This window comes from Prunus dulcis, chromosome 3 (genome assembly GCF_902201215.1).
Source record: "Prunus dulcis chromosome 3, ALMONDv2, whole genome shotgun sequence".
Classification (NCBI taxonomy): Eukaryota; Viridiplantae; Streptophyta; class Magnoliopsida; order Rosales; family Rosaceae; genus Prunus; species Prunus dulcis.
In genome coordinates this window covers 9,325,282-9,340,500 of record NC_047652.1, presented here as the reverse complement: position 1 = coordinate 9,340,500, position 15,219 = coordinate 9,325,282, and the positions used below count along the sequence as shown (strand labels likewise).

The window sequence follows — 15,219 nt, the reverse complement described above, 5'->3', positions numbered from 1 at the left end:
AGTCTAAGTTGATTATTTGATCAAGTGGGGGAGAATGTAAGAAGGGTTATTGCATTAAACCTACTAAAGTGATCTTCTAATCAATAAAGGATTGCAAGGACTTATTATTTATCAAGAACTCAAAACCTATCTCGATTAGGCAACCTATAAATAGTGTTTAAGAAGGTTAATAAAAGGCTTAAGGGTTCCTAGTTCTATAAGGATTGGAACATATTAATTCTATAGCATGAAGGATATCTCTAAGTGTTTCTTGATGGGCAAGACACTTAGAGAGATGTGTATAAATAGAAGGCTCCCTCCTAGATCCGAAATATCTAAGCTAATCAGAAATCAATTAGGCAGCCTGTAAACAGTGTTTAAGAAGGTTAATAAAAGGCTTAAGGGTTCCTAGTTCTACAAGGATTGGAACATATTAATTCTATGGCATGAAAGATATCTCTAAGTGTTTCTTGATGGGCAAGACACTTAGAGAGATGCATATAAATAGAAGGCTCCCTCCTAGATCCGAAATATCTAAGCTAATCAGAAATTCACCCATCAGAGTTATAGCTATAAGGATCGGTTTCTAAGGAGAAGAATCTTCTATACCTCTGCCCAAACCAATCTGCTCTAGCACCATGTCAGACTCAGGTTACTGTTCAACGTGTTATAGCTTTCAAGATTAACACTCCTATGATCTAGAAAAAGCATCATAGTTCTTCGTATAGAGTCAAAAGCGTACTATGTGTATCAGAATAGATCCAGCCAATCACTCAATCGTAAAACCATTGAAACACATCCCATCACTACGCAGATACTGTTAAAGAAAGCATCATATGATCTAAAGAAAGCATCATAGTTCTTCGTACAGAGTTAAAAACATATTGTGAGCATCATAACATATCCAGCCAAACATCAACCGCCACCTCCAATTTTCTTAATCCAAAACCCTAGCTAACAAGCAAGGGAGACCAAGATTGGCCTCTTAGCCTGAAGAAAATTTCGAAGAAAGACCATCATAGTAGGAATGTTCATCAGTTGCTAAGCCCAAGAACATTCCATAGGAAAATTATTAGGGAGATCTTGGAGACCCCTCAAGGCCCTTGATACAAAAACTATACTTACTAAAAAAATTCATGCCACTAACAATCAGATACCAAACACCAGTTTTCGCACATTTCTTATTCCCACTTGGTGCCGCATACTTGTCATCCCCTTGAGCTGAAGATGCGATGGCTATCTCCATAACGTTAAGATGAAGACCCATCACCAACGATTGGCTTCTTGGGAACCCAGAAAGGAAGCCAACACAGCCACCCCACGGAGAACAAAAGAGCAAAAAAAACCTCATACTCAATTCACCAAAAAAACTCAAAGAGAAAATCAAATAAGACTCAGAGAGACGACACAAAGAATGAGTAAAGAAAATTAGAGAAACCCTAACCCTAGCCGTTAGGCTCTCCTCGCGTGAACAAGAGAGCGACCCCTTGTTTTTACAATTTACTATACTTATATTCAACTAATTTGATAACGTTTTTGCAACATCTACACATCCCATCATTTTCTTTGATTTACTCTCATTTTTTCTTGTTGGAATTTGAATTTTTTTAGGTTGACATGTTAAATAAGAAAAATTGAGATAATATAAAATAAAATTAACTTTAAGAAAAGTTAACAAAAATGAGAAATTGCAAATACTCAAATTAGCACATTAAAAAAATTTGGTGCCCTGAATTTGGCAATCCTGGTGTAGAGCTCCCCATCGGGAAATCAAAAATAGCCTCCAAAAATTCCCGTCTCTAAATAGCGCCAATTGAAAAACCATAAAAGAAGCCAAATCTTGATTTGAGTGACATTTGGGTTTGGGATTTGGCTCCCTTCCACTGCCCGCCTTTCTACTTTTACAAATGACCCGGGAAGGAATTAACTTTTGTCAACGCTTTCTCACATTCTGGCATTTACCAGTTGCCACGTCAAAATTTCGAACTCCCCTAATTGCCACACGACCGCAATCACAAAAATTTAAACCTTCGAGAACAAAATCCAAACACCCAAAATGAAATTTTGAGCTGAAGAAAACAAGAAAGATTCAAACATACCTCCAAAATAGCCATCCCACAAACAAACATTACAAATAGCAGCTCACTCCCTCCCTGCTCTGATGCCCAAGTCCATCTCCAACTCAACAGCCATGGATTCAAAAAGTTTTTGTCCTGCAAGAGGTTTGTAGCTCAAGTGATTAAAAGTATTTACACTTGCACCAGAGTTACTAGTTTCGATTCCCCATCTTCCAATATCGCTTGTATTTGTATCAAAAGAAGGAAAAAAATTGTCTCGGACTCTCAAAGTTATCATAAATGAAGGCCGTTGCTTGCCCTGACCACAACAACAAAGAGAACACGATCCCTCCATTCTTCCCAAGGGCAAAGCTGACCGACCCGGTTCGTGAAAACGGGTCATCTTCCCAGAAATGTAGTAGCATAGGATTAAGGAGGGAGCCTCTTGCTGATATAACCAACCTCTTGGTGGCTCCTCTACCTGCAACTCTTTCGTTCTCTTTTTCTGTCTCTGCATCAAATTCTCGGAAAAGTAAAGCAACTCGGGAGCTTAATACCATTCAAGTCACCAGCTCCAACTCCAAATTTCTACGGATGGGTTTCAGATAATTTTGCCTATTTATGAAAATTGTTTCTTATTTTTCGATTGTTGTCTTTTGGGTTTGGGATTGCTTCCTCACCAATCTCCTCATGATACTTAATTTTTAATTTATATCTAATTACGCTTAAGCCCCTGCCCAATCTATTAGGTATGAAGTTATTTATGATGTTCACATTAATATGGCGACTGTTTGCAGCTTTTCTTGAACCTCTTTGAAGGCATAAAAAAAAATATATTTAAAAAAAAAAATTGAATGGTAGAAGAAATAGCACACAACGAACGCAACAAAGTGGTAATAAATACTTTTAACACCAATTAGGGATGAAATCCGAATGCAATTTGTGATGCTAATAGACTGAAATACCCTTAGTACTACCTGTAAAACACAAGTTTACCACTGTCTGAAAGGAATGTACAGAAATACCCTTTCCCTTTTACGAAATTCACTCCTTAACTAACCCACTGAGGGAGCACCAATCCTGTAGCAAACTCCCGCCACGACAACGCAAAGGACTGAAAAAAATTGCTCTGGGTGCTGCGAAAAAGAAATTAAAATATAAAAAAGACAAAAAAATAAAATTCACAAACAAAACGTGACGATTACCTATGACGTCAGCACGATCCGTACGAAACAGAATGCAAAGCAGCATGAGCGCCACCGCCGCCTCTCGGCGACGTCTTCCTCTTCCTCTTCGGCGCCAATTTCTCCGCTGGATGACGAGCGGTCTCAGAAGCTCTAGACGGCAGCGAAGCGCCGTCAGGAGCAGAAACGGCGCCGTAGGGTGTCGAATCCAGGGCCAGGAGCGCCGATGGTTGATGCTTGCTGTAGCGGACGACGTCCTGTTGAGGGCTCGTCAGAGGAAGGGAAGAGTGGGCGTTTTGCCATGAGCTCAGAGTTTCGATGGAGGTGATGCAGCACTCTTTCCAGTTGAGGTGGTCGAGGTCGGCGACCACGTCCTCGAGCGTAGTGATGACCAAGGGAGAGATGTACTTTCTGAGCGTAGAGCGGCTCGGCTCGACCAGAGTCAGTGTGCTCACGGCGTCGTTTAGAAGTTTCTTGAGAGTAGAAAAATTGGGGAAAAACAGAGGGAAATGTGATTGGTTAGGATTCGTTTGGTTTCCGAGAAAGTGTGAGAAAATCGGGGAAGATCTCAAGCAAATTTCAACTGAAAAAACAAAGAATTAAACGAGAAAGGAAATTACAGTACTAATTCATAAAATTTTCTCTGGAACCAAACATATGCTAAGAAGGAATGAAATTTTACCTTGGGAACTTTGTGGAGTTTCTTGTAACCGTGCATGCTGATGATCTGAAAAACCAAAATTCCGAAAAGAAGATGAAATTAGTTCAGAAATAAAAAGGAAAATGCAACTAAATTAGATGAAGAAGACGAAGAAGAAGAAGAAGAGGAAGAACCTGATTGAGATGAACTTTGGTGAGATGGAGGTCGGAGTGAGATTGAATGAGGAGAAGGTAATCTTCGAGAGACAGCTTGTCGTTGAGGCCTTTCGTCTTCGCTTTGCTCGCTCTCACGGTCTCCATCTTCGCTAGCTCTGCTTTTTCCTTTTTTCTTTTTTGAGTTTTCTGAGCCTTTTTTATGACCTGCTACTACTGTTCTGTTAATATGCGCATCCAATTTTGCATATCCGGCCTAATTATCAATTAGTATCTTCCTTTTCTTATCTTTTGTTCTTTTATTATAAAGGTACCCAAACCATGTACAAGTGAAATATTTGTTGCGTTGCCAAAATAAAAAGTAGGGCTGGAAACCACGGATCAATTAAGTTGAGTCACGAGTATGTAAAAGAGATCTTTCTTGCATTACGTCAAAATATTCGTTAAAATTGGTTACGTGACTAACTTTAAATGTGAGTTTTTGTCAAAACACAACCTATCCAACCTTAACACAAAGCAAAGCTTACGTCTTTTGCTCAACAGTGCTATTGCCTCTCTTTGATGGAACCTAAGGCCTCGTTTGGTACACAGGACTGTCTTGACATGGACTATACTTAAGGATTGTCATAGATTGACTTGGCTTGGTTTAGGCTGGATTACATTTGTCCTATGTTTGGTATATGACTAGGACTAAGTTTTATTATTTTTAAAATTGTTAATAACAGGGGCAGAATTTTTATTTTTTTATTTTTTTAACTTTTCTTCCCTCTCTGCATCTCTTTCTACTTCGTCTTCCTCCTCCGTCTTCTCCATCATCTCTCCTTCTCCTCTTATTCTCAGTCTTTTTTTTATCTGTGTTTTTTTTTATCTTGAAATTTTTCTCTCATTTTCTTCGTTTACTTGTCTTCTCCTTTTCTCCCTCTGCTCGAGAAGCCGTCGTCGCCCACAACCCTAAGTCCGAGCTATGAAGTCTTCGTCGTCTGCCATTGGTGCCAACAGAAACCGTATGGCTGTGATGGTGGTTTTTCTTATCATCTGAGTTTTGAATGGAAGTCCAATTTTATACTTTTGGATTTGGGGTTGAGTTTTGAATGGATCTGCATTAAAATGTTCTTGGAGTTGGGTTTCTATTAACATTTTTGTTGTTTCCCAGAAATTTGATGAAGAAGCGAGATGGTATACATACAAGAATATGAGATGCATCTTGATTTGGCAAGTTATTTTTGTTCTGGCTGCAATGGTGGGAGGTTTGGAACAGTTGCAGCACCCGACGATAACGAGGGACTATTTGTCCCCCTTTTTTACACGGGCTTCAGTAACACCACCTAAGGAGGTGTTTTTGGTGGGACCAGCACTAGTAATTCCACTTAAAATTAGTACCGAGTAAAACAAACATGGGATAAAAAGTTAATACAAGCCAGTCCAAGTCTAGAAGGTGTACCAAACATGCCCAATGTGCTAACAAGTGGAGAAGAGATGAAAAAAAATATGAGTTTCATGACTAAAATGAGCTTCTTCTTCTTTTTCTGAAAAAACCATTTTCAAGTTGATCACATCAAGACACATGACCAATTTTAAGGAGATTTTTATCTAAATGCGAGACCATTAGGGGCGACTCCTTCTCAAGAAGTGACGGAAGAAACACTATCGTCCTTCCTGAATCGTCCATGCAATGTTGCGATGACTTGAAGAAAATACTTGGAAAACAATGTTTGATCGTTTCCTGAAAATAGCCCCATGTTTGGGCTGCTAAACACCCTTTTTTAATATTAAATTGGATTTCAGGTTTCCAAAAACCAAATATGATTTTCCGATTGCAAAATACTTTGTATTCATGGACCCTACTTAAATCAGAGAGATGAAACACAACGTAGTACAATAATGTAATTTCCTTAGCATTACTCTTTCTGATTCAATAACAAACACACCCCAAATTACAACGACCATGGCAATGTATAAGACTTCTTTAACTTTTATGTAAATTTAAAATTTTAAACTGTATGATTTGTTATGAAACTACTAAAATGCATTTATCAGAATACAATACACGTTAACTGGATTTTTTTATGAGACAGAAGAATCCAGTCTTAAGCTAAGCCCTAAATACGGAGCTGAAAACTCATAAATTTTTAGAATTTTGCAAATAGCTCTTCCATCATTAATAACGAAAGCAATAATGTTCCATAACAAAACTTGGAACACCAGAAGTTATGGATTAGTTTCAACTGTAGTAATGTTGGTGTAATGCATTTCTCTTTTTTCATTATAGCTTAAGTTCACATCATCTTCACCAAGTTTGTTTTCAGGAACAACAGGAATATCATCCATCACCAATATAGGTACCATAATAACAGTTGATAGGTCTCAGAGGATTAAAAGACCAAAAGCACTCTCATTCATTGGCAGCTGAATCCTCAGAAGGAGCACTTCCTCCATCTACATAAATTAGAACAAAAAGGTAAATGGCTTTTCTTTTCTTTCTTTTTTTACTTTTCTTCTGGTTGGGAAAAACAACATGGAAAGATTAAGTACCTAGCCGAAACAGATTTACAGAGTTCTAAAGATTAGCATACCTTCACCATCTGATGGAGCACATGGAGACTTTCTGTATCGTGTTTGCTGCTGTGTGGGCTGAAGCATGAAAAAGAGCATTAAAGAGGCCGAAAAATAACTACAGAGAACAACGCAATATGTAAATTATCTCGTTTCTTCTGTAAAACTGGTAAGAAGGGGAGGGGAGGGGGATATCAGTTTGACATCAATTGAAATAATCATGTATCGAAAAAAAAAAAAAAAGAAGGATTCTTTTGCAGAGTTTATCTACTTGATTTTTTTTTCTTTCTCCATACAGGAAGTGTTCCAATTCTAGCAACTTCTTTCAGTGTGCTTAAAATGCCACTATTTGGCATGTGCTATAATATACGCAATAATTCTGAAAGAGAACAGCATCATCTGTTGCATTAAACTTAAACCAATATACTTTGGTGGACACTAGTATAATATTTTAAGGAAAACATTATAAAATGTCATCAGGCCCAATAAAAGTTTGCCATCTCATCCAAAAGCTTGATCTAATCTACATTGCCCCTAGTTATGGCCTAATGAAAACATTGGAACAGCACTTATATTCAACCAAACCACCAATAATAAAGTCAAGTAATTTCATCTACTTTTTAGCACAGGTAATCAGTTCATAGCAGTCAACTAGTTGACATGACAGAATGTATATTTTTAAATACGGAGTTCCCAACATGCCACAAAACTTGGCTCAAGAAGCCCGCAAACTATCATCTAAGACAAAGTATAAAGTATTGAAAATGTGTAGAGGACAGCCAAAACAGAAAGTTAAAAGTGGAGACAACCTCTATTGAAAATGGGAATGATACCTGTAATTTTGGCCGAAGGGCTTCAAGTGGTCCTTTTGGCTTGTCAACACCTTGCTGTTATCATCCAAAAAGAATCAAATGATATGAAGTAATTCGCATAGTAGAGATTTCCCACTGCTGTAATTAAAAAGTTCATCTACAGTGCTGGGAAAAGTACCTTTCCAAGAGCCCAATCAGCAGAATCGAAGTAAGCACGTTCATGGTCCTGAGATCAAATTCAAAGTCTCAGATAAAATCTAGTACAAACTTTATAACTGGAACCACAGACATAAAATGAGAGCAATATCCAATTCAAAAATCACCTTGGAAATTAGTGGTGGTTTTTTGGGAATAATGCCACCATATTTTTTCTTTATAGCTTCCTCCTAAGAAAAGAATAAACTTTGGTCAAACCTCTATATCAATACAACGATTTCTGTACAAATAATTTTCAATACGAATTTCCTCAGCAGTAAATAAGCTTTCTAGACACCAAAAACAAAAAAACAGGCATTATGCATCTTGCATAACCAGAGTTTGAACACAACCTCCTGTGGCGATGATTTTTCAGACTCATCCACTCGCTGCTCTTTGCCATCCTCCATTCCCAGAATAAAGTCCTCACCCCACCCTAGCAAATACCAGCTGCAACACCATACTAGTTATTTATATGTCATCAACAAGTACCCCGTGAAGTTAATTCACAATGCATCAAATATAAACCCCCATTTTGCAAGCACATTAAAATAAGAGAAAATAGACTCAATGAATTAGAGACATATAATTTCAGAAGAAAAACAATTCAATACTAACATTAGTACTCTCATAAGTATATTGGCAATTTAGTCATTAAAAAAGAGACACTGTCAACCAGAAAGATTTTAGACAATCTCCTTGGCATGAAACCTACATGGTCTAAACCCCCAAACTTATTCCAGGCAATGCTCTAAGAATATCTTATTCATTCTATTTCTCAAGTGGGTCCATAGTTCCTTCAAAGAAAGTTCAATCAGCTAAAACCAGCAAGTGCAAACTAAAATCATGTGTATAGATCTCAATTAACTTAACGTTCACCTCAATTTCCTTGAAAATTATGGAAAAATAATGACAATAACAGTTACCTTTATTGTCTACTAGAAAAACAAAACCCAAAAAATTAATATTCTGAACAAATTTAATCCATGTTGATAAAACATTGAACAATATAAAAACGAAAATTTTGGTGAAAATTCTACAACAACAAAAAATTAATATTAAAAGTGAGCTAATGATTATATTCAATTACACATTTATTTCAATATCTAGATCTGATCGAGCTGTGGTTTAATACAAATCCATCATCAAATTTTGGAGAATGAGAAGCAAAAGAAATCTTTGGAAATGCAACTTAAATTTACAAAATTAAAAAAAAATTAAAAATAGGGCGTCAAGGATTCGTACCTGAAAACGATCTAGATCAAAATCTAGAGAGAGAAAGCGAATCTTAGCTCGAGAGAGACGGAGAGAGAGAGAGATAGGAGGAATAGGGTTTAAAATGGTGTGGGGTTGGGGAAGAAGGAGGAGATCTCGTCACGTGGTGCGAGGACTGTTTCTACAATTGGTGGTAGTGCTGAACTTGATTATCCTGGATCAATTATTTTAGTCTGTCATTTTCTGGTAACTGACTTAACGCGTTTTCTTTGGTTAAATCATGGGCTAACAAAAACGATAAACAGTTTATTAACAGGGTTTTGATTAGGGGGGGCGCGGTCTGGTTCGGTTAGATTTTTATCTTAAACTAGAATTGTTACTATTCAATTTGTGGGGTTTAGTCCAGTTTTTCGATTGGTTCGATTTAAACCGTTTCTGGCTGCTATGGGCCTTCTAGACCGAAAAACTGGAACACCGAATCAGACTGACGGAAAAAAAAAAACATATAAAAAAGAATCGATTTACCAAAAAGTCAACAAATTGAACTGAACCGGTTTCAACTGATTTTGGCTTCAATTTCACATCGCACCAAATCAGACCAGTTGTATTTTATTTTTTTTTACAAATTTTTAAAATCCAATGCTGTATTTTTAGTTTTATAATTAATATTTTTTCAAGTTCAATTTCAAGAAATTTCTCATTGCATGAATTGGATCATTTGTTAATTTTCAAACCCAAAAAAAAAAAAAAAAAATTTATTTATTATAATTTTTATTTTAAAAAAATTAATAAATTAATAATTCAGTTCAAAATTAGAAGCGGTCAAAATCGAACCGGCTGGTTTTTAAACAAAAATTTACTTGAACCGAACTGGTTAAATAATACCAATTCCAGTTTTGGTTTGAGGTGAGAATCGGACCCTGCCCACCCCTAGTTTCTAGTGTGGCTTTCGGTTTTTCTGTTTTTTTACTATATTTTTTAAATTCCAACTAAAATTTTATTTTTTTTGTGCTTAAAAATTCACTAATGACCCAATTTCATGCAAAGAGAGATGATTGAGCCTAGAAAATGGAGGTGGTTTGAAGTTAGGCTTAGGGAATTAATTATGGGATTAGAAATTTAACATTATACTAAAATAATTTTTAAAAAGATAAAAATATAATAATAATAATAATAATAATACACAATCGGTCCGGTCTCCAGTTTTGTAAGGTGTGAAATCGACATCGAACGATTGACCCAGTTCGGTCAGTTCGATGCTGGTTTGTTGACTTCTTAGTCAATACCATTTTTTCCGTCAGATACGACTTAGTGTTCTTGTTTTCTTGTCTTGATGCCTACCCTAGTTTTGATGATCATTTTGGTACTCTACATTGCAAATTAATCAATGTAATCATCGCCAACGATGTCTTTTCTTTTTTCTTTTTTTTTGAAAAATTCTGGGATTGCATTCATAATTCAACCAAAAAGAATCTCGACTTAAAGTCCGTGAAACTTCATCCCCTTATAATTTAAATTATCGCTTGTATTCAAGAAAAAAATAAAAAAATCAATGTAATCATCAATTTTCATTCCCCACGTCAATGTTGTCTAAGGGCTGGGCATTTCCAACCCAGATTAATACACTCGATCAATCAAATTAGTCGAGCCGGTTTGATGCGGGTTTATTAAAATAAAATAAAAAATTGGTGTTGAACGTGCTTTGATGTACAATATAAAATTTTAAATTCTTCGGTCAAACTGAACCAAACCAATTTGGATTTTTTCAAACTTACATTTTTCACCCATCTCAATCCTATTGGTTGGGCTTAAACATGTGTGTACTATATATCCCTCCCCACAATAATTTGTCAACTATATACAGGGAATTTTGTCAATTTAGAAAAAACAATAAAATAATGTTATGTATTTTAAAAAGTAACAAAACACTTACATGAAACCGAGATATTATTGTTTTGCCATTCCCGACTTATATATATATAATAAAAGAGAAAAGCCAAACCGCCTAGAAGGAGCCATACCTGTACCAAAGAGGAAGCCAAATTAACGGTTTTTATAGAGTTTCAAAGAAACTTAATAGGCTAGGTTAAAATTAACGCTTAATTATATAATAGGAACATTAAACAAACAACAAAAACATATGGGAAACCAACAAAACTCTTCACGACACATTAAATTTTTTTTTTTTAAATTTAAAAAAAAAAAAAAAAAAAAAAAAACCTTCTTAGCCCAAAAATAAAAAGATGAAAAAAAAGCCCCTTCATGACATATCAGACCTTCTCAGAAGGTCATAACCCAAGCATTTTTTGTTTTTTTTTGTTTTGGTGTGATTCTCATCTTCTCCAACAAAGAGTTGGAAAACAAATCATCTACAAGCTAGACCATTGCCTTTCTTTGAAGGTAATTTTTTTTATTTATAGATAGATATAGATGTATAAATTTTGTAAATTGTAATACATATCTTTATTAATTAATTTTTTTTCTTTATTATTTGATTCAACAGAAAACTTGGATCTTATTCTTATTCTTTATAATTGGAAGTTTCAAGTTGAAGAAAATATACTCAAAATCCAGGTTGTTAAACAAACCAAAGTTGGTTTTTGTTTGTGAATGCAATGTTTACTATGCAGGGTACTCTTTTTCCTTCGTTTGGGGTTTTGTCCCATTGGGTTTTCCCCAAACAAGGTTTTAATGAGGCCCCAAAGTATTCTTCTTTATCTTTCATAAATTCTTATAATTTTAGTGTTTAATTTGTATAAAGGGCCACACTTGAGAAAATTTACCCTAGGCTTTAGAAAACCGAGGGCCGGCTTTGGTCACAATCCATTATAACTATTATGTAGGTAATGGGAAAATATCACATGCATTAAACCCCTTAATTATATCACGTCCCAAGTCAAACAGCCAATGAACACAATGGGCGAGCTAATGGTACTCAACTGACCCAATAGGCATATGCCACGTAGCTTTCAATGGCAAGAAACTAATCACCCAACGACTGTATAAAAAGTTAACCTTCATCAAACGAAGAAGGTAACTATTTCTACAATTAAGAACCTTACTAGCACACAATGCATGCTTCCAAAATTATGACGTGCGATTAAGTAAATGTAAAATGATGCCTAGCAAATTGTTTGGGTCGGATTGACTATGGGCCAAGTTCATGGCTTTAAAAGAAATAAGTAGTGAACTGGGCCTGAGGCTTTGTTTTCCAAAACAAAGGAATTAGGACATGTGAGAATGGGTCCAAATAAGAAGGGGGTTTTGCTTCCATTTTTCACGTGGGTTTAGCTTGAAAGTACATGTTAAGTAATTTGAGTCCATAACTTTATTAAATTGTTTAAGAATGATTAACTCATTTTTTTTTTTTGGTTAATTTTGCTTGACATTATTTTTGTTTCAACCTTGGTAATTTAATTTTGTGAACATTTTAACCTAAATAAATTAAAATTCCAAAGCATAATAGAATTTCACTTAAAAATAAAAACAAATACTGCCCCAGCTTTTGCAATAAATAAAAAAAACTACCCAGTTTTTTTCAACCATTGGATTCCAACGTCTTTCTCTCCTAAAGTTGCCATGTGTTGCTCAAAAGGACTGCCGGCCAGATAGCTTTGCTGTCATGCGGGGCCCACCTCTTTTTCCTCTTCACATGGGCTGCAAAATAGAGCTTTGGGCTCCACACAAATTACCAGTTTAGGCAAAACTTGGACTGGAATTCTACCCCAAATTTCACATTTCTCAAATTTCCACCCCCCAAAATACATGAGTTGAAGAAGAATTTTGGGCTCAAAACTGAAAATTTAGTTGAAGATGGTCTAAGAGCTTATGTCTAAAACCCAACCAAATCCTACACAACTGTTGGTTTCTCTACTAACTTCCATCATTCCGAATTCAAGCGGGCTTTGCTTAATTTTAGCAAGGATTGATAGGTAGCTACTCCCTAATAGCCAAGCTATACTCTTGTTGTCACTATGCCATCAAGTGGAACTATATTATCAGAAAAATGAGGCTGAAAACAACAAACATAATCAATCTCTCAAACAAGATTCAACTTGGTCTCAAGTTTCTCAATAGCATTTTTGCTTTCACTTTTGTAATTTCCAATTGAAAACTCATGAGGAATCTCTTTTTATTTGCTATGCCTTCATCCATTCTTTGATGTAGGATTTCCAGTTTCACGCAGTTCAATTCATTTTCCTTATGTTGTCTTTCAGTCAAATCGAACTCATTTTTCTTTCTTCAGCTTGTAATGCCCATTCAGACAATTTTATGAATAATACAAGTTATCTTTTCAATATGCTTTATCTTTATTGTTATGTTTATTCGAGTTCTACATCGCACATGTGAGATATTTAAGTCCTTAATCAAGCAAAGCGTAGAAAAGAACCAATTCATGCCAATTCCCACTTAGAGCACAATGGCTTGCTTAGAAGTCAAGATTTCTTATGATGCAAGATATCAAGGCCGATCCACTTTTTCCTTGTCTAGTTACGAAATCTAAAAAATCTTCTCACACTATCCAAAAATAAAAATAAAAATAAAAGAACCTACCTCCCACTATCATATATCCCATTGGATTTCATGCTCTGACTTATATAAATCTTGAAATTTTCAGGCCCAGGCTCAACCAATATTTATATTAATTCGAAGCCCAAGAACATATAAACTTCGAAGTAGCCCTAGAAATTTTCAGTTGAAGACAAGATGTAAAATACAAATGTCTATTAAAATAATAATAATTAAAAATAAAATAAAAGAATGGTGTGCAAATACATAGATGCCTGAGGCACCAGCTGATGGAAACACATCAGATTCTATCTAATTGCCAACTTGTCATTATATGAATGTCTTTGTTTGCTCCAAAGTTTCATTCACATTTTATCCATTTTTAAAATCCAAAACGGGCAGTCTTTCTGGGCCCCAAACGTTACCAAAAACCTAATCCATAGAGAATCTTACCTTCTTTGGGATAAGGTTAGAAGCTTTCCTAATTATCAATTTAACAAAAATAATATTTTCTTTTTGTCTTTGTTTTTTTATTTTTATTTTTATATATCTCAAATGTATAAAAGTATGTAAGAGATGTATACGTGTCTGGTTCTAGTGCATCTCCTTGCTTTCATGCTTTAAGGTCTGTTTGGTTATGAGAAAGGAAGTTTGGGGATGAGAAATCAATTGATTTTTCATGTTTAGTAAGTCCAAGCATGGCTGCATAGGAAATGGTTGCTGACACATAGAAAAGTAGGGAGAAAGTGAAACCCTCCTCCCTTATTGGGTTTTGTTTTTCCTCTTAATAAGAAAGTTTGAGAAATGAGCCAACATTAAATGCACATTTTTCATGATTATTTTGTTTACATTAACAATTTAGAATTGCAATATATATCATTTAATGCATTTGTTTTTTATTTGATTTAATATGGGTATAATTGAAAAATTATACAAACTTTATTTTCCATTTCTACTTAAAACAAACATGAAAAATGAAATAAAGTGATATCTCCAGATTACTTTCCCAGCATTACTAAACATGATAAATGAATCTTCATTTTTCATCTCTTGAGAAATAACATAGGAAATAATTTCTCCTAAAATCTGCTCTAATCTGAATAATTCATGCATTAACTAACAATATTTTTGTTGCTGTACATTTTATATGACCTAAAAGCTCCCAATCTGAATACTATATAATAAAAGCTTCAATTATTGGACTCTATCGTTTTCTTAAAATAAGAACATCTTTAACATAAAAAATAAAAATAAAAAATAAAAAAACTCAAATAAAGAAAATATATAACTCTGAGAATTCAATGCATGCTTAATTTAATAGCATTTCATTTCCTTTCCTCCGATGCCACTCACCAACTCTTTATGTATTGATGCCAGATGTATGGTGAGAAAGCTGTGTTTCCCGCAGCTTCTGAGGACCCATACATTCATTGTATTTGTGCCTGTGCATTGGCCACGCCTCTCTCTCTTTTTCCATGGATGTAGATTTTTCTTCTAAGTACATGATACACGTCATGCCACTGCCGTCCATTTACACAGATTGCCTTCTTTCTTCTTGCCCTTTTTTATTGGGCAAATCTATTGAATTGTATTAAGGTCAACTTTTGTTGAGTGTGCTTTCAATCTTCACACTTACAATTCCTATCCTTGCAGATCTCTAGTGGTCCAATAGATTTTTATTATTTGGGTTTGTTTAACTAAATAGAAGACTCTTTTTATTCAAAAAATAGATCATTTTGACATCGTCTAAAAGTTAGATGAGAGTTAATTTTTTGAATCATTTAATTTTATATCCTCATTTAAAAATCGTCTCTACAATAAAAATCAGTTGTAAAATTGGAACTTGATTGACGGTTGGATTATCATCATAGACATTTCAAAATTTATCGAAATTACAGAGAG

The 15,219-nt window shown here is 35.1% G+C and overlaps 2 protein-coding genes across 2 annotated transcripts; both read right to left on the bottom strand.

Annotated features, from left to right (window-relative positions):
• Positions 1-2,927: 2,927 nt before the first annotated feature.
• Positions 2,928-4,257, bottom strand: LOC117622232. The gene is made up of 4 exons (XM_034352829.1): positions 4,055-4,257; positions 3,903-3,947; positions 3,242-3,693; positions 2,928-3,172 (listed from the first exon to the last, which is right to left on the bottom strand). The coding sequence occupies exons 1-3, from the start codon at positions 4,178-4,180 to the stop codon at positions 3,250-3,252; spliced, it is 615 nt and encodes a 204-aa protein (XP_034208720.1). The 5' UTR covers positions 4,181-4,257; the 3' UTR covers positions 2,928-3,172; positions 3,242-3,249.
• A 1,900-nt stretch (positions 4,258-6,157) lies between these two features.
• Positions 6,158-9,148, bottom strand: LOC117623340. Its single transcript, XM_034354281.1, has 7 exons — positions 8,839-9,148; positions 7,947-8,043; positions 7,722-7,784; positions 7,577-7,624; positions 7,420-7,473; positions 6,607-6,664; positions 6,158-6,469 (listed from the first exon to the last, which is right to left on the bottom strand). Exons 2-7 carry the CDS (start codon positions 8,001-8,003, stop codon positions 6,426-6,428), a joined length of 324 nt encoding a protein of 107 aa, XP_034210172.1. The 5' UTR covers positions 8,004-8,043; positions 8,839-9,148; the 3' UTR covers positions 6,158-6,425.
• Positions 9,149-15,219: the final 6,071 nt, after the last annotated feature.